Genomic DNA, 23,123 nt, shown 5'->3' with positions numbered 1-23,123 from the left:
GGAGTGGATTACACTTGTATACTAATCCAACTTTCCTCACTCATCTGATGCGGGATGAGTTTGTTTGTAATCCAACAAAAATAGACCCTCTATCAATATTTTCTTTTTCTGTTCGCCTCTTGTCTTCGTCACATAAGTTTATGGTTATCAATATTTTTTTCTGCTCGCCTTCTCTTCGTCACATAAGTTTATATGGTTAACTACTTGAACAAAAAACAAATATGTGAGTGCTGACAAAAATTCAGTATCAAAATTATTCTGGAAACTTATAAGTAATGTATTCAGATATTTAAGAATAACAGGATAATTGTAACTATCAATTTATACTATGACGTGTATCATCACAAAACCCTCGCACATAACTCTGGATTTGCATAGATATTTATATGTTAATTGTATCATTACAAAACCCTCGTATTATAATATTTATCTGTATTTTCAATACTAGTACTACATTTGATCTCAAGTCCCTGTTGTTCTTCCAAACACGACTCAACAAATCATATCAATTATCAACCAATCAAATTACAAAAATCCATCAAGTGGGGACCGTTTTGAACTTGCAAGTTTAAGTCGAAGAAGCAAACCAGACAGATTTTTAGGTTTTTATGAGATAATTTAAATTTCGAACTTTGGATCTTAGTGTAGATCAATTTAAATTTCTTAAAGTGCTTTAGTTGTGTTTTAGTATTATGATTTGCAGTAACTTTGTTTTTTTCAAATTGATTGCACAATTTTAGGTTAATTAAGATGCATATTCTTTTTCAATTTTGAATACTCATTTTGGAAAAATGTCTAAATCTCCAACTCTAAATTTGCTATTCTACTATCATTATTAATACTAGTATTAATTTAGTGATATTATTATTATTATTATTATTATTATTATTAGCCCGCGTACTTTATTAGGGGGGTGGTGGTTAGTTTATTCATGTGCTTTAGTCGACGTTAGTAGTATATTCATTTTGTTTTATATATTTCATTTAATTTTAATACTTAAAATATTATATTAAAACTATTAAATATGCATATTTCATTTTGGTTAGAGTTGTTTTTTATCCGTTTAGCTTACTTCGACGCAAAATGAGGTTCCAGATGAAGAAAATAAGGCGGTATTACTATATTAGAATAATTCAATATATTTGTATTTATTCAATTAAGTCAGCTAATCACCAAAAAATAAGATTAGAACGATGAAACTTTAGAGCATGTCAAATCTTACACGTATTTGGTAGTACTCTTAACTCCTTAAATAAACAAGTTAAACATATAATATCTCATTATTGGTAAAATACCCGATTTAGGGCAACCAAATCGTACAAGTTGTGTCAGGTCAATCTGATTAATTACAACACAGCCCGAAATTGATATGTTAAAAAAATTTCCAATCCGATATAAACTCAACTTGCTACCTTCAAACTCAAACATATTTTGTGCATGACACAGACACAATAGTGATACGATACAATTTGAGTTAACACGACAAGATAACAATACACTTACGATACAAACATGATTATATTGCATGATTAAAACCTAAATAAGAGCATTAGTATTTTGTAAACATGATTTACAGGAATCCAAATACTAAAATTAAAATATTAGTGCAATTTTTAAAATGAACTAAACTAATTAAAACTATACTATTATTTTTTAATGGATTATTTAGATTCAACCCGAAATTATCGAATTTCAAATACGTGAATCCAATTAGGATATGAACCCAATAAATTTCGATTTATAAATCTTCTACGCATTTATATTAGATTTTTATGTCGGATTGGATAGTTGGCCGTAATAAATTTAATCATTTGATAGAAAGAGAGAAGAATGGATATGCAATGGACAAGTCATTTGCAATTCACCATGTGTATTATTCTCAACGTGGCCTTCTATTCATCAATCATTGATAACAAATACAATAAATGTGGTACCGTTGATATAATGATACTATGGTTGATATTCGATGTCAAGACTCAAGATCTCGAATTAAAATCTATTACTATAACACTTTAAATTTATATTTATTTAATAATCGAAAGTAATAATAATATAACTAAGTGTAATACTTGTGTTTCATATAACACCTTACTAGATAACTATACTTTCTAATTTATTTTCTACTTATAAAGATCAAATATAATCATAATAATTTTAAAAAATTTCAAAAAATAGCCATTGTTTTTGTAAATGAAAATCATGGAAAAAATCCAACCCCCGTCCAGTCTCTTAAAGAATCCCACTTTTTATATATAATTATTATATTTAAATAAAAATTTTAATGTAAAATTATCCTAGTAGTATTATGAAAATAAGGACTTTGAAACAATGCTTATTTTAATGCGAGGTTGATAACGTAAGAGAGACAAAGAGGAGGAAAAGTAGTTAAAATGTGTTTATGAATTGTGATATTAACCGTATATGTGCGGTGATAGTTTTTTTCCAAAGTAGAAAGTAATATAATTTTTAATGGTAGACAAAAATGACAAAATTGAATCTTTTTTTGGGAACAAATAAAATATAAGAGAACTCCTAGGTTATATGATTAAAAATAATAAATAAATTGTACATTGGAGAAAATATGTTATTGCATAATGTTATAGTACTAGTAAATAAACATGAGTATTAAATTTTAAGGATATTGATCTCTAAAATCATGAACTTTTTGTCAAATTTTAGTATTTTCTATAAATTTTAAAATTAGTATAAAATATCACAAATTTTACATTTTGTTTGTTATTTCTCATGACAGGTCAATCATCATATACAACCAACTTCTGTGCATTTTTTATCCTATTTGGTACTACTAAATTAATGTGATTTTTTATAGAGCTTTTTATCCAACTTGTCACGAACTTAATAGATAATCTAATTTATCATAAATATTTCACGATTGTCCACGTATGATAAATTTTTGCCAAAAATATCTTATTTGGACTGTCATGAAAAAAAACAAATAAAACACTTATAAAATTGTGATTTTTTAGACCAATATTAAAGTTTGTAGGAAATACCAAAATTTGACCGAAATTTATGACCAATATCTGTAAGTTTTACATGTGAGACAGACTGTTATGCCCAAATAAAAATTTGCGTAAAAAATCAAGCCAAACACAGCTTTACCATTTGTCGTCTACCAACAAGTCCAATTTACTTCATCTACCGTAAAAACACTAAACGCAGCTCAAAATTCATTTCCACACACCAAAACTTGCCCAGCAAAGCCTTCTATGAAAAAGTGTTCAGGGCGTGGAAAGCAATTTTGGAGTGCGTTTAGCAACATCTAAAAATATCAGTATTTTAATTTTTTAACAAAAAAAGAAAAGGAAAAACATATTTTGGAATTTATATAAACACTTCAAAATTTCAGTTCTCCACAGTTCCATACACCATCAACAATGGCTTCTCCTCTTCTCCTTCTCTTCCTCTCTCTCTCCGTCCTCTCCGCAGCAGCTCTCGCTTCGGACGTGCCGATCGTCGCGAAGCGCTCCGACGACGAGGTGAGGTCGCTCCACGCGGCGTGGATGGCGGAGCACGGCAAAACCTACAACGCTCTGGGGGAGAGCGAGAGGCGGTTCGAGATCTTCAAGGAGAACTTGCGCTACATCGACGAGCAGAACGCGCTGCCGAACCGGAGCTACAGGCTCGGAACGAACCGGTTCGCCGATCTCACCAACGACGAATACCGGAAGGCTTATCTCGGAACCAAATTACCTGACCGCAGCCACCGCGTGAAGAGCGATCGCTATGCGCCGAAGCTCGGCGACGCCTTGCCGGATTCCGTTGACTGGAGAGAGAAAGGCGCCGTCGTTGGTGTCAAAGACCAAGGCAGCTGCGGTATACTCTCTCCCTCTCTCTCTCTCTCACACACACACACACACAGTGTTAGTTAGTTTGTTGCTTTGACTGATGAATGACTGATGATTTCAGTAAATCGTAATTTAGCAAAGTGATTGCAGTTAGGTTCTTATAATTTTCTAGTAAATTAGTAGTGGATTATTTGGTATTGTGAATTAAGTTGCGGAGGAGATCCATTTTGGTGGTGGTGAAAGGATAAATTGCGTGTGGATTATGAATTATCCCCAAATTGAAGATGAACGGTTTGTGTTTGTGGAATTGTTTCACATAGAGAAATATCTTCTTCACTAATGCTTACCTACCAATCCAATGCATGATAGTACTATCATTTATGTTGTGGACCTAACACCTTTTGTAGCTTTGGACCACTTTATTACCTATTGATTAGGACGAATCATCCAAATATTTTTGTGTAGAGTCTAGAGGTTGTTCCCTTTGATCATTGATCAAGTAGAATTTTCACAAATGCGTGTTGGAATTGTGAAGGGAGTTGCTGGGCTTTCTCCACAATTGCTGCTGTGGAGGGAGTAAACGCCATTGTAACTGGCGATTTGGTCTCGCTCTCGGAGCAAGAGCTTGTGGATTGTGATACCTCCTACAATGCCGGATGCAACGGTGGTTTGATGGACTATGCGTTCCAGTTCATCATTAAGAACGGCGGTATTGATTCTGATAAGGACTATCCATACACCGGCAGGGACGGGAGATGCAATCAGAACAAGGTTAGTAGATTGAGTAATTGAGAGAGCAGTCATCTAACTGCACTTAATTCTTGGTTGATTCATTGCAGAAAAACTCCAAAGTTGTGTCGATTGACAGTTACGAAGATGTTCCGGTGAACAATGAGGCCGCGCTGCAGAAGGCGGCTGCCAGCCAGCCAGTGGCTGTTGCCATCGAAGCCGCAGGGTGGGACTTCCAGCTGTATCAGTCAGTAAGTATACATGACTTGAAAACATGTAATGGTGAAGTGAAACATGCGCTTATGGTTTTTTTTTTTCCTTCAGGGTATCTTCACAGGGTCATGTGGCTTGTCCTTGGACCACGGCGTGAACGTGGTCGGGTACGGGAGTGAGAACGGGTTGGACTACTGGATCGTGAGGAACTCGTGGGGCAGCGCCTGGGGGGAGAAAGGGTACCTGAGGATGCAGAGGAATGTGGCGGCGAAGCAAGGCCTCTGCGGGATCGCAGTTGAGCCGTCTTACCCGGTCAAGAAGGGGCCCAACCCGCCCCCGGCCCCCCCTGCTCCACCATCCCCGCCCGCCCCGGTGGCGCCCCCCACCACGTGCAGCAAGTACTACGCGTGCCCTGCAAGCGAGACCTGCTGCTGCATCTTCCAGTTCTTCGGGATGTGCTTCGAGTGGGGATGCTGCCCCCTCGAGGGCGCCTCGTGCTGCAAGGACCACAGCAGCTGCTGCCCCCACGACTACCCTGTCTGCAACGTGCACGCCGGCACCTGCTCCATCAGCGCCAACAGCCCGCTCGGGGTTAAGCCGATGGTGCGGACGCGTGCTAGGCCGATCGCGAGCTATGCTAGGGACGCTGCGGTTAGCAGCATCTGAGGGAGCTCGGACCGTGGGCGACCTTGCGAGAGCTAGCCGACGGCCGCGATTGTTTAGGGTCGCGATTTTTATGTATGATTCTGGATATTTATGGCTCTACAAACTCATTTATCTCACTATGTATGTATGCTAGTTGCTAAGTTAGTCCGCTTGAAAATCATAGCCTGCATAGATATTAAAAAAAAAACAATTGGCAAAACGTGATTTTTCAATAAATATACATATGTAATATACATAATTATAAATTGATAACTCTTTGAGCGTACATACATAGAGCTATCTTGGATCGTGACTCTCCTCTAATAAATTGAAAATCTGAGGCTTGGATGTCGAGCCGCGGGCAGGAGGTGGAACGTACTCCCTCCATTCCCTCATAGTTGAAGCGAAACTTTTCGGCACGGAGTTTAAGAAATGAATGTTGAGTGTGTTAAATAAATAGATAAAAAAGTAAGAAAGAGAAAAAGGTAGAGAGAATAAAGTAAAAAGTTAATAAAGTAGAGAGAATAAAGTAAGGGAGAGTAAAGTAAGAAAAAGAAAAAAGTTACTATAAATGGAAATGACTCAACTATAAGGGAACTTTCCGAAATGGAAAAATGACTCAACTATGAAGGAACGGAGGCAGTATAACTGTGGCGGGCAGGCTAGGGCTTGATGGGCATCGTTGGGCTGTCCAAAGACCACCACTTTTTCTCTTCCACTGACTTATTAAACTTACAATGTCCACTAAAAGTAGAAGCCATGCTGTAGTGGACAGAAGGAGTATGTCGAAAATCATAAAGTGCACGACCTAATGCTCCTTGATCACAAGACACGACGGACAACTTTTGTAGAGCTGTAGCATTTCTAACAAAGTGCAAAGCCAATTCTCGTTCCCAAGTAGAACCCAAATATCCTGTGATTTCCAAATACTTTATCGGCAACTCTGTCTCCCCCGATTCTCTAAAGTACTTTACATACATGTCACACCTTTGAGTTATGTCCCTCATTTTCGAAGCACACATCTTATGTAGAAACTGGAATACAAATTGAAATACGCATCAGTCAAACAACTTAATGCATGAATGAATCCAAATGAAAAATGGCTACTAATTAAGCAATACTTACCTTTATCACAAGTTTTTATAATGAACCACATGATTCAACCAAACAACGCACATAGCTTAAGAGACCGGAATCATAGGCACAATCCTGTATATCAATAACCAACTCCAAATGTTGTATATTGACAAAAGTAACCCCTAACAACATATGAGGAAAAAGATCCATCTGCAAATTAAAATTAAAATCAGATACAATAATATTTGATATTAATAACACACGCATAAACACAATGAAAATAAAAAATACTTACTGTAGGCGTAGTTGATAGGCACATTAGTTGAAGTTGGTCACATATGCAAGATGGAATTCTTTCAACGAAGTCAGCAAGTATGAATTGAAGATCACTTACTTGCAAATCGAGCTTGGTAAGCTTCGGAACATTACTAAGTTGGAAGGCACATTCACTCCACAAATCATAGAGCTTCAAAGAAACCAGGTCAATCGCATCGCGAATAACAATAGATTCAACTCCCATAATGTTGGATAACTTTACACACTTTAGTTTTGAGAGGCCAACAATAGAGACATTTTTCAACTTGGAAGGTGATTCAATTGCCAAACATTCAAGAGAAAGGCACATGGAGACCAAAAGTTCAAAGTCTAGATCAGTCATTGTAATTTCACTTACATACAAATCTTTAATGCATTCAAGACCATTTATATTTGGAAATCTAAGAAATGGATACTCATGATAATGCTGATACACACCATATAAATGAATTATTTCGGCTTTCTTACTTAGAGCAAAATCGAACCACTTCTCAAAATTTCCACAGTCACCTTTATAATCGGACATATCTACAGCCAACTTTTTTATTCGGCCGCATCTATGTGAATCCAAGACATGGTCGACCATACTTACGTAATTTGATAAATCGTGAATCCCACTTCTATATTTTGGGAAATCGAGGTGATCAACGTAGTGATGGAGATGTCGCCAGCAAGTCGATAGTACGCTAGTCGAAGTAGCTTCTTTGATGTTCAGCCAGGAAATTATAGATATCAGAATATCACTAGACAATTGGCTAATTCTATCTTCATGCACCATCTGCAGTATTTCAAATATTATAAGAAATCTATCCAATAAAAAAAAAAAGAACAATAAAACGAGACTAGACATTCGCATAGATGATAAATATTCAAGGATTGATTGAGTAAACGAACCTTGGGCATTCTTCACGGCGATGGACCTTCAACGAACGAACTTATAAAATCTTGAAAGTAGAAACAATACGTTATAAAGTATGCAACAACACCGTTTATAGATACATGGCTACCATTTCACATCATGGAAAAGATAATCTTTTTACAATAATAATAAATAAATTAAATATTAGAGTACATAAAATCAAATAATACTATACAAATTAAAATAAAAATATTCGGATGCTCAAAAACTAAATCTTAACTGAAATAGGATTTTGATACCGCATTATGTATGCTCTATATTAGAGTATTATTTAGCATAATCTATCATCGTATCTATTTTTGTTAATTATTAGGATTGGATTATATTTGATTCTTAATCTTGATATCTCTCTATATTTCTCTAGGCATTCTATTTCTTTCTTATTATTTTAATATCAAAGCTAAACTCTTTTTTAAAAAAATTAATAATGATCCTTAGCTAATTGATAATAGAATGGGGGCAAGAGTTGATGGCTATAACAATTAATTAACCCTCTCTTTTAATCGTACGATATAACATTGAATTAATTACTGCCAAACTTAACTGCCCTTTATTTGATATATTAATTAATAGTTTAAATTACGGAAAATCCTAAATGTCTTATATATACCATTTTAAAGGAGAAATATTCGACCAGAATTGAAAATGGACTATCACGTCAGTTACATTTTTTTTAATGTTACTCAAAACATCCTATTTTCAATTTTCAATTTTAATTGGGCCTATTCCGTTAAACGGGCCTATTTGGGCATTCCATGAGCATAAGAGCATCCGCAACGCTGCCTCGTTGCGGACTCGATCTCGTCTCGACGAGACGAGACGGCATCGAGACAGCGTTGCGGCTCCCGTCTCGTCTCGACGAGACGAGATGTCTCGACGCCCGACGCGTCCCGGCGAGGCAAGCCTCGAGCTCGCGAGACACGCGCCCGGCACCACGTGGCGCGCGCGGGCTGCTGGCGTGACGCCCACTCGCCGACCCGCGAGTGGGCGTCGGATTTATGACGTCATAATTCAATTTTTTTTAAAAAAAATCAGATTTTTCAAAAAAAAAATAATAATAAAAATAAAAAACGGTAATATTAGCGTTGAACGGTAATATTTTTAATTTTTTTTTATTTTTATATATTCTATATATATTCTTCTCCATTCTCCATTTTACACACAAACACACATTCATTCTCTCATCTCTCTTTCTTTCCTCTCCAATCACTTCTATAAAATCATTCCTTTATTTTTTTCTTCTCCCAAATTTAATCAATTATGGATCCATTTGAGCAAATGCGTCGAATAATGGAAGAATCGCTAGAAGCAGATCGACGTAGGGAGGAGGAAGCCGCCGCGCCTCCTAGGCGACGCCGGACATACATCCACCGTAACCGGGAGGAAGCCGCCGCAAGGTTGGAACGTGATTACTTCAGTCCGAACCCGGTGTGGGGAGATATCTACTTCCGTCGCCGTGTCCGTATGTCACGCCCGCTATTTTTGCATATCGCGAATACATTGGCGGCACGGGAAGAGTTCTTCAGAGAAGGGGTCGACGCTGTTGGCCGTCCTAGCCACACGACGCTCCAGAAATGTACTGCGGCTATCCGTCAGCTTGCTACTGGACAAACAGCGGATGCGTTCGACGAATACCTGCACGTCGGAGAATCCACTGGGCGACTTTGTTTGTTGAACTTCTGCAAAGGCGTCCGGGCAGCCTTCACCGCCGAATTTCTGAAGAAGCCAACCACCGCAGATTGTCAGTTTCTGCTCCGTCTTCACGAACAAGTGCACGGATTCCCCGGGATGCTCGAGAGTGTCGATTGCATGCATTGGCAATGGAAGAATTGCCCTGTGGCGTTGAAGGGGTCATACACGAGCGGCCACAAAGGCACCCACCCCACCGTTATACTCGAGGCCGTCGCCGACTACCGGCTATGGATTTGGCATGCGTATTTCGGGGTCCCCGGCTCGAACAACGACATCAACGTGCTCAACAACTCCGACCTCTTCGCTGAAGTTCTGAATGGTAAAGCGCCGGCCATCAACTTCGTCGCTAACAATCGCCAGTATAAAATGGGGTACTATCTTGCCGACGGCATCTATCCGAAGTGGCCAACCTTCGTGAAGACGTTCAACAGGCCTACGGACGAAAAGCAGTCTCTTTTTGCGCAGAAGCAAGAGTCTGCTCGCAAGGATGTGGAGAGAGCGTTCGGGGTTCTCCAAGCTCGATGGAACATTATCAAAGCCCCGGCTCGACAGTGGTTTATGGAGAATATGGTCGACATCATGTATACGTGCATAATCTTGCACAACATGATTGTCGCCGACGAAGGACCTGAGGCGGGAAATTGGTTCGACCCTGAAACCCCGGGAAGCTCAACCGCAAGTAGTCCACCTCCAACGGGAGTGCATCCGTCTTTGCAAGAGCGGTTGTCTATTCGGGCAAGGACACGTGATTCTACCGCCCACGCCCAACTCCAGGAGGATCTAATGGAGCACATTTGGGCAAAATTTGGCAACCATTAGATGATCGTCACTAGAGAACTCCTTCTTCTGCTTCTTTGCCTCCATTTTTTTTATTTGAGTTTAAGTGTGCAATTTGTAATTTCTAGTTTTTTAATTATGTCTTTTTTTATTTTTTTAGGTATTTTAAATTGTAATTTTATTTTATTTATAATGAAGTGTGTTTTTTATTAATTGAATTTGTTGGAATTAAAAATAAAAAATGAAATTGAATGAATAGTTAAGAGATGGAGGGTTGCAGATGCTGTCTCTTAGTTAAGAGATGAGCTGAAAAGTACAGTGGGGCCCATGAATAGTGAAGAGATGAGACGGTTAAGAGACGGATAAGAGATAGCGTTGCGGATGGCCTAATAATTTGGGTATTTTTATTTTCAAATTTGTATGTGTGTATATATGATATTTAATTAGTTTCAATTGAAATATGAAATCTATCTATATCTATATCTATATCTATATATTAAGGCGAGATTTTGGACATTTTGAATAATAATTTTGTGTAAGGAAGGTAAATGAAATGCAATTAAGAAAAGCTGAAGTGTTACTTATGCCCAGAGGAAGAAGTAGAGGGGCAAAGCTCCATTTATATCACTAAGCAATTTTTTTACAGCCGGCTAATCACACAAATAATGATATTATTAGGGTAGCCAATTAATTAATAGCATTAAAAACGTTAGGGTAGCCAATTAATTAATAGCATTAAAAACGGCCATCATATTAAATTGTGCATATTATAATGACTAGTATCACACCCGTGCGTTGCACGATCCATTCGATTTTCCTAGTACTTATTTTATATTGTGAAATAATTTTCGAATTGATACACATATCATGATACGAAATCTAAAAGCATAAAATATATACTACAAATTTATTATATAAATATATAAAATATCTACAGTTAAATATTAATTTTACTTAGATTCAAAATATTCGACAAATGTAGTATAATTTATAAATCTTTTATCACTATAATGAATTTATAAATAGTACAAATTTTCAAAAAATATACTTAAATCTTTGTGACTATAATTATCATGATCACACCATTATATACTTATTAAAACATTAATTTTAAAATTAAGATGTCTTATTTTTTTTCTTATACTTAAATAACATAACTATTTCCAACAATTTATTTTATTTGCTTAACAAAATTTAGGATATATGTTTAAAAAGCTATATATCATAAAATCAACAAAAGCCACAAAATTGTTAATGATAACTAATAAATTATGTTATAGAAATAAAATATAATTGAGCGAAAAAAATGATTAAAATTAAAATACTATTAGACAAAAATTTCATTTCATATTGTGACTTACTACGATACAAACTATAAAAATTAGGTAGAGAATAAAACTATTAGACAAATCATCAATACATCAATACAAAAATTATTTTATAAATACATAATGGATCATCACAAAATAACAAACCTATGGTAAATACCGATATTGTACATGTATATAATTCGTACCATAAATTATAAAACCTACTAAAACATAAGATGATTAAATCAATACATTAATATAGTACAACACAAATAAATCAAATAATCAACCATCCATTCTCATACTAAATATAGAAGAATCCAACACCTGCATGATAATTACCAGTAAGATTTGCCGGACAACGAATGATGCCACCAATGCCCCATCTTCCATTCAGATTTCTACATATCTTCTACATAATCAATTTAAACAGGGAAACATCAAAATAAATCTCTACGGTTGACTATCCTACATCCTCCAACACCATACATCAAAACTTTATAAAAGAAGAATCCTAATAAAACTAACCCCTATAAGATAATTAAACATAGAGATAGTAAGACTGATATATCATGGATTGTTTTTGACAAAATAATGTGTTAATTACATCATTTTTTTGTGCAAGATCAATCGATGAAAAAGCTACAAACTCACGGCAGAAAAAGGTAATTTTAAATATACCATGGATACTCCCTTTTATAGCCTTCATCTACGGAAATAAATATTCAATATGATTGTATCATTTACTCCCTCCGTCCCGTTTTAACAGTCCCATTGACTTTTCTGCACTCTTTTTGTAAAAATGATAAAAAAATAGATAAAAAGGAGAAATGGTAAATTAAGAGAGAGAATAATATAGAGATGAGTCTTATCTACATTATTGTCTCTCTTACTTTACCATTTCTCTACTTTAACTATTTTTTATTATTTTTACAAAAAGAAGGCAGAAAAGTCAATGAGACTGCTAAAGCAGAACATATGGAGTATTATTTAAAAACACACCATTATTTAGTGAGAAAAGCGTTTAAAAAACGCTTACAACCATTTTCATTCATATTTAAATTTTAGATATAATCGGTTATTCAAGAATTTAACGTACATATTAACGTTTGAAAGTTAATGCTGAGTCCAAGGAGATCAATATCTAAAAGGAAAATGGAGCTACACAATCTTAGAGGCAACTAATAGCAAAAGATTAATACGGAGTAACACTTTGCAAGGATAAACGGCTTAATTAATTAGTTTAGCTAAACGGTTAACATATTTAATGTCCATATAATATAATTAACATCCAAATCTCGCCTAATGATAAAAATCAAACTATAATATAATTGCATTTATATCCCTTATATGAAATAATTATTCAAAACACCTCAAAACTCGCCATTTATATATTGATAGATTATTGTCATCTAAGTATAATTTATAAATGCCTAATACAAATTGAACGGACTCATAATACATAGAAATAAGAATATTAATTGAAATGAAGAAACTCTTAAACAAATTCTATAAATAACGGCAATCAAATATTTCATTTCATTGCCTATAGCAACAACCAAAGCTTTGCATTGATCTATGTATTTCATCTCTGTTGAAAATGAAAATACAAATATAATTAGTTGATTTTATTTTCCCTCTTACTCCCTCCGTTTCATAGTAATGGAGGCGTTTCTTTTCGTCACGAAGATTAAGAAAATTTGTGTTACTAAAGTGGAAAATGAAAAAGGTAGAGAGATGAAGAGAAAATAAAGTAAGAGAGATTAAAGTAGATGTGTAAAAATATGTTACTTTTACTAAAAAGGGAAATGACTATATTACTATGGAACGTACCAAAATGACAAAATGACTCTATTACTATGGAACGGAGGGAGTATTAGTTAGTGTTAGCCTTTTTCCTAGCCTATATAAAAGGCAATTATTGTAATTTGTAGAGAACTTTTCCAAAATGTAGTCCATAATAAAAAATTTCCCTTTTTTCTCAACTCTCTCTATCGAAATTTTTTCCCAATTTTTACAGTTTCTTCATCCTCCATTAATGGAGGTTCCTTCATCCAATTTCTTCTATATTTTCAACAATCTTGAATTTTATTTTTGTAGAGCAATTACAGAGTGAAGAGTGAAATTTGATGTACATTTGTTTTCTCTGATTTGATAATGTTTCTTCTCTCTCTCTTAAAATTTCTGATTAGAGATCGCATGCCTAATGTGAATGAGTTCGTGCAACTTTTTTCTTATTCTTCCTAAAATTTTTGTTGAAAAAATTTATCTGATTTTACTATGTTCGGAGTAGAAATTTAGATAATGGATAAAAATCCAGAAAGAGAGTGACATACCTGATTTGAATTGCGGGGAACTAAGGAAGACTTTGACGAGGACAATGGGCATCTTATATTAGGTTAAATTTGTATTTAAATTGGCTTTATTTCTACAGTGAACATTCAAAATTTTATTTCATTAAATTCTCAAATATGTGTAAAGGTACTGAATTTGTAATCGAGAATAGTTAGTGATATAAACTTTTATTTCATTAAATTCTCAAATATGTGTAAAGGTACTGAATTTGTAATCGAGAATAGTTAGTGATATAAACTTTTCTACAACTAATTGTGAATTAATTTGTGAAACAAACTCTTACAATAATTAAAAATCAGAGATGAGAAAGTAGATCAGTTATAGGATATACTGTATCTTTTTTTTTTTTTTTTTCCTGGAGATAATATCAGTTTGATGTAGAATTTGTTTTATAGCTGAAAGTAGATTAAAAGCTAGAATTCCGATTATAAAGACATAATCAAGAAAACTTTGTTATAACTCTAAATTAGTTACGCAATTTTAGCCATTTATACTATTTACCCTAAAGTTATAACATCGTGAAAATAGCTTTCTAAGGTTTTAAGAATCATCAAATTTGACTTTATATTAAGTGTAGATATAGATTACTTATGTATTTAAATAAAATTTTCCTCTACATTATGTATTCCAAAATTAATATAAAAAATTATATACGTTTATTATTACTAAATATAATTATTATTTAAAACCCATACAGTAAATAATTACTTCTATCAAATGTATGCATTTGCATATACAATCACTAAATACATTTATAGTTTTAGACTCTGTATAAATATTTATAGTTTTACACATTCTCCGTTTCCAGTTTCCCTATGAAATTCATTCATACCTTGTAGTTGTATACGTTTAACACCATCTATTGACGTTATATTTGAAATCAATCTCTCTCTGTACTAATTACAACTCTATCGTATACATTAAAGAATCATGAAGAATTAATGTATAGTTCAATTCACCAATCACTAAAAGAATCATTCAAAAAGATGATCCATTGTCATTCGATATAACTGCTATTTTGCTCAGATAACATAACATACGCGATTAAAATCAATATAACTGACATGCATCGCCTTCTTCGTCATCAGATGATTCAAAATCAGAATAAAAAAGCGAGCCGCCAACTGGAGATTGTATCTCATCCAATATTTGCTCCATGATATTTGTGATTAAAACTTGTGTCTTCCCCAAAATTTCTATTATTATTGAACAAAGAGAGTATATTTTTATCGGTGTTTATGGCAAATATCTCTTATTGAGATATCACTTGAATCATGTAGTAATATTGTGTGATAGTTTATTCACTACTTTTTGAATATTATAAAAATAAATACGGGCACGAATATAGTAAACTCTATGAGCAACGTTAAAGTTTTTATGCGATAATTCAACTATAATATTGTATTTTACTCCCTTCATTACATAATAATGAAGTCATTCTGCAATTTTGGTACGTTTTATAATAGTGGAGTAATTTTTCATTTTAGTAAAAATCAACGCATTTATTCTCACTTACTTTACTCTCTCTTCATCTCTCTACATTTTTCATTTCCGACTTTATTCTTCTTTTACTAAACTCAATTAACACAATTTTTCTTAAATCACGTGTCAAAATAAAACGTCTCCTCTATCGCAGAATAGAGAGGAAAAATAAAAATAAGAATCAATTAATAATTATCTCTCTAAAACACGTCATCTATGAAAAGGTCACATTTAAATGAAATAAAAAAATCAATAAAAAAAACCTTTATAAATATATTGAATGTGAGCCATTAATTCACATCTCCTCTCTCTCTTTTTGACCTACAACCTATTCAAAAATATGGACAGTAACAAGAAAATCGCCAATACCAGTGCTCTAACCTTAAATCGAAACCACCAAGAACTTGAAGCTGCAACGGCAAACCATGTCAATTTGGTCGTAGCTGCGTCCACATTACTGCAAGTGACCATGAATAACAAACGTGACCTTGAAAATGCCGGAGTTCTCTTGCGCGGGAACCCCACATGGACAGGTAGGCTAAAGAAGTTCGACAGTTGGCCGAAAAATATCCTAATGTGACGGTGGAGGAGATGTAACGAAGGTATGTCTTTCTTTATCATTTATTTGATATATTAATTAATAGTTTAAATTACGGAAAATCCTAAATGTCTTATATATACCATTTTAAAGGAGAAATATTCGACCAGAATTGAAAATGGACTATCACGTCAGTTACAATTTTTTTTAATGTTACTCAAAACATCCTATTTTCAATTTTCAATTTTAATTGGGCCTATTCCGTTAAACGGGCCTATTTGGGCATTCCATGAGCATAATTGTATTTTTATTTTCAAATTCGTATGTGTATATATATGATATTTAATTAGTTTCAATTGAAATATGAAATCTATCTATATCTATATTTATATCTCTATATATATATATATATGAAGGCGAGATTTTGGACATTTTGAATAATAATTTTGTGCAAGGAAGGTAAATGAAATGCAATTAAGAAAAGCTGAAGTGTTACTTATGCCCAGAGGAAGAAGTAGAGGGGCAAAGCTTCATTTATATCACTAAGCAATTTTTTTACAGTCGGTTTATCACACAAATAATGATATTATTAGGATAGCCAATTAATTAATAGCATTAAGTTGTGCGTTCTATAATAATTATACCATTTATAATTGATTATTTGAAAACGGCCATCATATTAAATTGTGCATATTATAATGATTATTGTCATCTAAGTATAATTTATAAATGCCTAATACAAATTGAACGGACTCATAATAATTTACATAGAAATAACAATATTAATTGAAATGAAGAGACTATTAAACAAATCTCTATAAATAACGGCAATCAAATATTTCATTTCATTGCCTATTAGCAACAACCAAAGCTTTGCATTGATCTATGTATTTCATCTCTGTTGAAAATGAAAATACAAATGTAATTAGTTGATTTTATTTTCCCTCTTATTAGTTAGTGTTAGCCTTTTTCCTAGCCTATATAAAAGGCATTTATTGTAATTTGTAGAGAACTTTTCCAAAATGTAGTCCATAATAAAAATTTCCCCTTTTTATTCTCCACTCTCTCTATTGAAAATTTTCCCCAATTTTTACGGTTTTCTTCATCCAATTTCTTCTATATTTTCAACAATCTCGAATTTTATTTTTGTAGATCAATTACAGAGTGAAGAGTGAAATTTGATGTACGTTTTCTCTGATTTGATAATGTTTCTTCTCTCTCTCTTAAAATTTCTGATTAGAGATCGCATGCCTAATGTGAATGAGTTCGTGCAACTTTTTTCTTATTCTTCCTAAAATTTTTGTTGAAAAAATTTATCTGATTTTACTATGTTCGGAATAGAAATTTAGATAATGGATAAAAAGCCAGAAAGAGAGTGACATACCTGATTTGAATGGACTGGAAACTAAGGAAAGACTCTGACAAGGACAATGGGCATCTTATATTAGGTTAAATTTGTATTTAAATTGCCTTTATTTCTACAGTGAACATTCAAAATTTTATTTCATTAAATTCTCAAATATGTGTAAAGGTATTAAATATGTAATCGAGAATAGTTAGTGATATAAACTTTTCTACAACTAATTGTGAATTAATTTGTGACACATCTCTTACAATAATTAAAAATCAGAGATGAGAAAGTAGATCAGTTATAGGATATACTGTATCTTTTTTTTTTTTTTTTTCTGGAGATAATATCAGTTTGGTGTAGAATTTGTTTTATAGCTGAAAGTAGATTAAAAGCTAGAATTCCGATTATAAAGACATAATCAAGAAAACTTTGTTATAACTCTTAATTAGTTACGCACTTTTAGCCATTTATACTATTTACCCTAAAGTTATAAAATCGTGAAAATAGCTTTCTAAGGTTTTAAGAATCATCAAATTTGACTTTATATTAAGTGTAGATATAGATTACTTATGTATTTAAATAAAATTTTCCTCTACATTATGTATTCCAAAATTAATGCTATAAAAAATTATATACGTGTATTATTACTAAATATAATTATTATTTAAAACCCATATAGTAAATAATTACTTATATCAAATGTATAATTGCATTTGCATATACTATCACTAAATACATTTATAGTTTTAGACTTTGTAAGTCTGTATAAATATTTATAGTTGTACACATTCTCCGTTTCCAGTTTCCCTATGAAATTCATTCATACCTTTTAGTTGTATACGTTTAACACCATCTATTGACGTTATATTTGATATCAATCTCTCTCTATACTAATTACAACTCTATCGTATACATTAAAGAATCATGAAGAATTAATGTATAGTTCAATTCACCAATCACTAAAAGAATCATTCAAAAAGATGATCCATTGTCATTAGATATAAATGCTATTTTGCTCGGATAACATAACATACGCGATTAAAATCAATATAACTGACCTGCATCGCCTTTTTCGTCATCAGATGATTCAAAATCAGAATAAAAAAGCGAGCCGCCAACTGGAGATTGTATCTCATCCAATATTGCTCCATGATATTTGTGATTAAAACTTGTGTCTTCCCCAAAATTTCTATTATTATTGGACAAAGAGAGTATATTTTTATCGGTGTTTATGGCAAATATCTTTTATTGAGATATCATTTGAATCATGTAGTAATACAGTGTGATAGTTTATTCACTACTTTTTGAATATTATAAAAATAGATTCATTTTGTCATTTTGGAATGTCCAAAAAAATAGTCTCATTTCTAAATATGAAAAGTTTATTCTCATACTTTTCTCACTTTTTCTTCTCTCTCTCATACTTTACTAACTTTTTCTCCCTATCTCTCTAACTTAACCAATTTCTTTTTAAAATCTGTGTCGTCCACAAATGAGACTATATTTTTTGGAATAGTCTATGTACAACTTTTCAACATCATAAATAACTTTATACGTATTTATGGCAAAAATATTTTGGAATAGTCTATGTACAACTTTTCTTCAAATCATAAATAACTTTATAGTATTTATGGCAAAATATTTTTGTCGCTATATCACGTGAATTTAAATATTATGGGTTAACCTATGCACAATTTTTTACATGATAAAGAATTGGAGCATTTGAAATAAATGTAGTATGAAAGTTTAAAGCACTTTTTATGAGACAGTGTGTTGGGCTGAGACTCTCATTTTCCTTTGCAATATCTACGGTACAATAATTTCACTTTTCACCATAAAAAATCTGTTTTTCTCTGCAATATTTACGGTACAATAATTTTAGTTTTCACCATTGGGAATCTGTTTCTTCTACTCCTATTTAATATATCTCTCTCTCACAAACACAAAGTAATATAGGTTCATTTATAATACGCTGACACAATCTTTAGACTCCCATTTTCCTCTTCAATCAAACTACTATTCCCTCCTTACGTGAATAGTAGTCTCGTTTTTCCATTTTGGTCCATCCGTGAATAATAATTCTGGTTCATAATTACCATAAATAGTAAAGAAACCCCACATTCCATCAACTCATTCCACTAACATATAATTTAAAACTAATATATATAAGTGAGAATTATATTCCACTAACTTTCTTCCACCTATTTTGCTTAAAGAGATGTTAAATGTTCCAAATAAATAGACAAAAAAAGTAAGAGGAGAAAAAAGTAAAGAGAATAAAGTACTCCATATAGTTAATAAAGTAGAGAAAATGAAGTACTCCCCCGTTCTGGCTAAGATGACACATTTCTTGGCCGGCGCGGAACTTTAGGAGTTATGGGTTAAAGTGTTTAATTGGAGAGAAAAAAGATGGGTGTAAGTTTAAAATAAAGAGAAGAAGAAAGATGAATATTTTAATAGGAGTGAGAATATTGGTTTGGTGTATTAATTGGAGAGAGAAAGTTTTCAAAAAATGAAATTTGTCATTTTAATTGGGACAAACTAAAAAGGAAAACATGTCATCTTAAGCGGGACGGAGGGAGTAAAAGAGAGTAAAGTAAGGAAGAGAAAAAAGTTACTGTTGGAACATTTTTAATATGGTCCAACATAATAGTCTAAAGATTGTATAATATTTATGGCTATTTATTGATTGACCCGATTACGTGATCTACTAAGGTTATATAATTTATAGGGTCAAACGATTATCTATAAAAGTATGAGGACTATTGTGCAGATACTACTTTGGATAACTTTAATTTTGTTATGGGTGAAATTAAAGTTATAATAAAGTTAGGGACTTATTCTCTAAATAATGGTTGTGGTCCCCAAGTGCAACCTATAAATAGGTCAATAGAATCTCATTCCTATTGACCAGACGTAATATCAAGACTCTACAGATTACAGAGAATCTGTGAGAGAGCGCTGTCACTTGGAAGATTAATTTCCATACTTCAGAATCATCAACAACATCATGAATCCGAATCCATGTACGCTTCCGCTTTATGTTTATCAATCGTATTCGACATGTGTGATTTATGTGATGAATTATGTGAATCATTAATTTGATTCCAACAATTGGTATCAGAGCCAATACATGTTGGAACGAATTGATAATTCGTTGATTTATAATTCTGTATTGGATTCGGTGTATGAAAATTATGTGATCAAATTGATGAAGAATTTTCGAACAAAATTTTGAAGTTTGTTGAATTCAATCACAAGTTTTACGGTTGATCACGCAAACCAATATGTGAATGGTATATGAATTGAAAATTCATTTTTTTCCAGACTAAATTGTGGTTTTGGATTCTGTTCCAATTAAGTTCAATTCATGATTTTCTCGTTTCCAAAAAACTTAGACTTAACATTCTGTCAATTTTTTGAGGATATTTAAGATATGATTCATTAAATTGCAAGCACCCCCTGCTCGACAGAATGTTAGTGAGAAATTAAGCGTTCAAAATTTCTGATTTAAATTCCTTCTAAACTTTTGAAAGGATTCTTGATTGTTGAATGTTTTCGTTTGTATTCTCAATATCTGTAACAGATATTGTATTTTTTTTTGGTGAAATCCTTTCGAAAATTTTGTAATTTTTGGTGAAATCCTTTCCAAAGTTTATCAATTCAAAATTTTTCGAAAAATCGCCGTTGCCGTCTGTTTTGGGTGATCTTCGGAGACGACGAGAAGACCGACGACGTCGCAGTGGTCGGCGACGTCACGGTCAACGACGGTCATTTGATGGCGGTTGTGGCGGTGAAACGACGCGTTACTTCGTGAAACAACGCGATATTTAGTGAAATGCCGTTCTGAAAATCTGATCTATTTTAATATTTAGGCTCAATGCTTATATTTTAACTTTGAGCAGCAACAATTTTTTTTTTATTCTTGGGCCACAATTTTGAAATGTCAATAAAATATTTAGGCCACCTATAATAATTTTTTTTTTGAAAGGGCCGTGACTTGATTTTATTGGGCCACAAAATTTGTTGCTATTTGATTTTAAGTTATTAGTTGTTTGTACAAACAATTACTTCAAACAATTAATCGCATTTAATTGTTTTAGTTGTTAAGTAATTAATTAAATAATGACTTAAGTTTTTATTGTCTATTATTTTAAATAAATTAATTATAGCATTAACTTGCCAAAGTAAGCTCTGATGTGTAAATTAATTTATTTAGAATATATAGGATATTTATATACTTGAAATACATGCGAATAGTTAATCGGCCCAAAGGAAGATTGTTATTTGGCCATGTTTCTTGTATACTTTGTGGTAATAATATGAGATTATCCTTAAGTCATTGTGAACACTAAGTCGGCCCAAAGGAAGACTTATTGTTTGACAGGAAATGATTATCTATATTTGATTACTACGTGTTAAGATGTCACTTGCGAGTTATTATTTTGTCCAAAGATGAAAATTTAATGTTGTGCCGACATCTTGAAATGGGAATTGTCATTATTTAATTTATTTACTTATTATTTATGTGAGCTAATTATTGTCCTATTTGTTATATTCGTTCTTTGCTAGCTCAAGAACCTGCTATTGGTTTTCTAAATTCCATTCCTGTGCTAAAGGGCAATACCTATGCATCATGGAGAAGCAAGGTATTGATTGGTTTGGGGATTGCAAATTTAGACTATGCACTTCGGACGGAGCAACCCACCCCTCTTACTGATGAAAGTTCCGATGAGGATAAACGGAATTTTGAGAGGTGGGAACACTCCAATCGCATGAGTCTTATGATTATGCAACATGCCATCCCTGAAAACTTTCGCGGTACTGTCCCGAAAGAAGCAACTGCTAAGGAATTTCTCGAGGCCATTTATATGAATTTCGCAAGCAATGAAAAGGCCGAAACGGCTTCATTGATGCATAAACTTGTGACTATGAGGCATAATGGCCGAGGGGAAATTAGGGAGCACATTATGGAAATGTCAAACACTGCTTCAAAGCTTACGGCACTTAATTTGACGATCAGTGATGATCAACTAGTGCATTTGGTTATGATATCTCTTCCTCATCAATTTGATCACTTCAAAGTTAGTTACAATACTGTGAAGGATAAATGGACATTGAATGAGTTGATTTCTCATTGTGTTCAAGAGGAAGAGAGATTGAAGCAAAGTAAGACAGAAAGTGCTCACTTAGCAACAAGCTATAGGGGTAAACGAGGAAGAGACAAGGGAAAGAGGGTTCTTTCCGAGTTCGCTAAGGGGAAGAGGATTCTTCCTGATTCCTCCAGAAATGTTGTGGGTCCATCTGCAAAACAGTTTAAGAAGGAAAAATCAGCTTCAGTTTGCTTCTTTTGCAAGAAAGATGGACACAAGAAGAATGATTGTGAAGAATATCACGCTTGGCGCGTGAAGAAGGGTACATTTTTCACTTATGTTTGTTCAGAAGTTAATTTAGCTTCTGTACCTGGACATACTTGGTGGATAGACTCTGGTGCTACTACTCACATAAGTGTGTCCATGCAGGGTTGCCTCCAGTGCCGAAAGCCAATTGATGCTGAAAGATTCATCTATGTGGGCGATGGCAAACAAGTTGAAGTGGAGGCAATAGGCACATTTAGATTATTACTAAAAACTGGTTGTTATTTGGATTTAGAACAGACATTTGTTGTACCGTCATTTAGACGGAATTTAATTTCTATTTCTGTATTGGACAAATTCGGTTATACTTGTTCATTTAGAAATAGTAGATTTAGTCTTTATCTAAATTCAACTTTGGTTGGCACCGGTTCTCTTTCTTATGGCGATAATCTTTATTTGCTTAATACTATTACTTCATTTAATGAAGCCCTGCATGTGAACTCACGAGGTACAAAGCGTAAATTAATAAGTGAGAATTCTGCTACAATTTGGCA

The 23,123-nt window shown here is 33.4% G+C and overlaps 3 protein-coding genes across 3 annotated transcripts; 2 read left to right on the top strand and 1 right to left on the bottom strand.

Annotated features, from left to right (window-relative positions):
- The first annotated feature begins 3,398 nt into the window (after positions 1–3,398).
- On the top strand, positions 3,399–5,561 carry LOC125199787 (low-temperature-induced cysteine proteinase-like). Its single transcript, XM_048097687.2, has 4 exons — positions 3,399–3,837; positions 4,345–4,580; positions 4,649–4,789; positions 4,863–5,561. The coding sequence occupies exons 1-4, from the start codon at positions 3,399–3,401 to the stop codon at positions 5,415–5,417; spliced, it is 1,371 nt and encodes a 456-aa protein (XP_047953644.2). The 3' UTR covers positions 5,418–5,561.
- LOC148932880 (putative FBD-associated F-box protein At5g53640) lies at positions 4,687–7,735 on the bottom strand. The gene is made up of 4 exons (XM_089064663.1): positions 7,683–7,735; positions 6,769–7,566; positions 6,522–6,683; positions 4,687–6,430 (listed from the first exon to the last, which is right to left on the bottom strand). Exons 1-3 carry the CDS (start codon positions 7,689–7,691, stop codon positions 6,537–6,539), a joined length of 954 nt encoding a protein of 317 aa, XP_088920789.1. The 5' UTR covers positions 7,692–7,735; the 3' UTR covers positions 4,687–6,430; positions 6,522–6,536.
- Positions 7,736–20,222: 12,487 nt separating this feature from the next.
- LOC148932879 (uncharacterized) lies at positions 20,223–22,763 on the top strand. The gene is made up of 3 exons (XM_089063735.1): positions 20,223–20,238; positions 21,785–22,627; positions 22,735–22,763. The coding sequence occupies exons 1-3, from the start codon at positions 20,223–20,225 to the stop codon at positions 22,761–22,763; spliced, it is 888 nt and encodes a 295-aa protein (XP_088919861.1).
- Positions 22,764–23,123: the final 360 nt, after the last annotated feature.

This window comes from Salvia hispanica, chromosome 2 (genome assembly GCF_029641045.1).
Source record: "Salvia hispanica isolate PSC_SH4W2 chromosome 2, Shi_PSC_v1, whole genome shotgun sequence".
NCBI classification, from domain to species: Eukaryota; Viridiplantae; Streptophyta; class Magnoliopsida; order Lamiales; family Lamiaceae; genus Salvia; species Salvia hispanica.
This window is presented reverse-complemented; position numbering and strand designations above follow the sequence as displayed.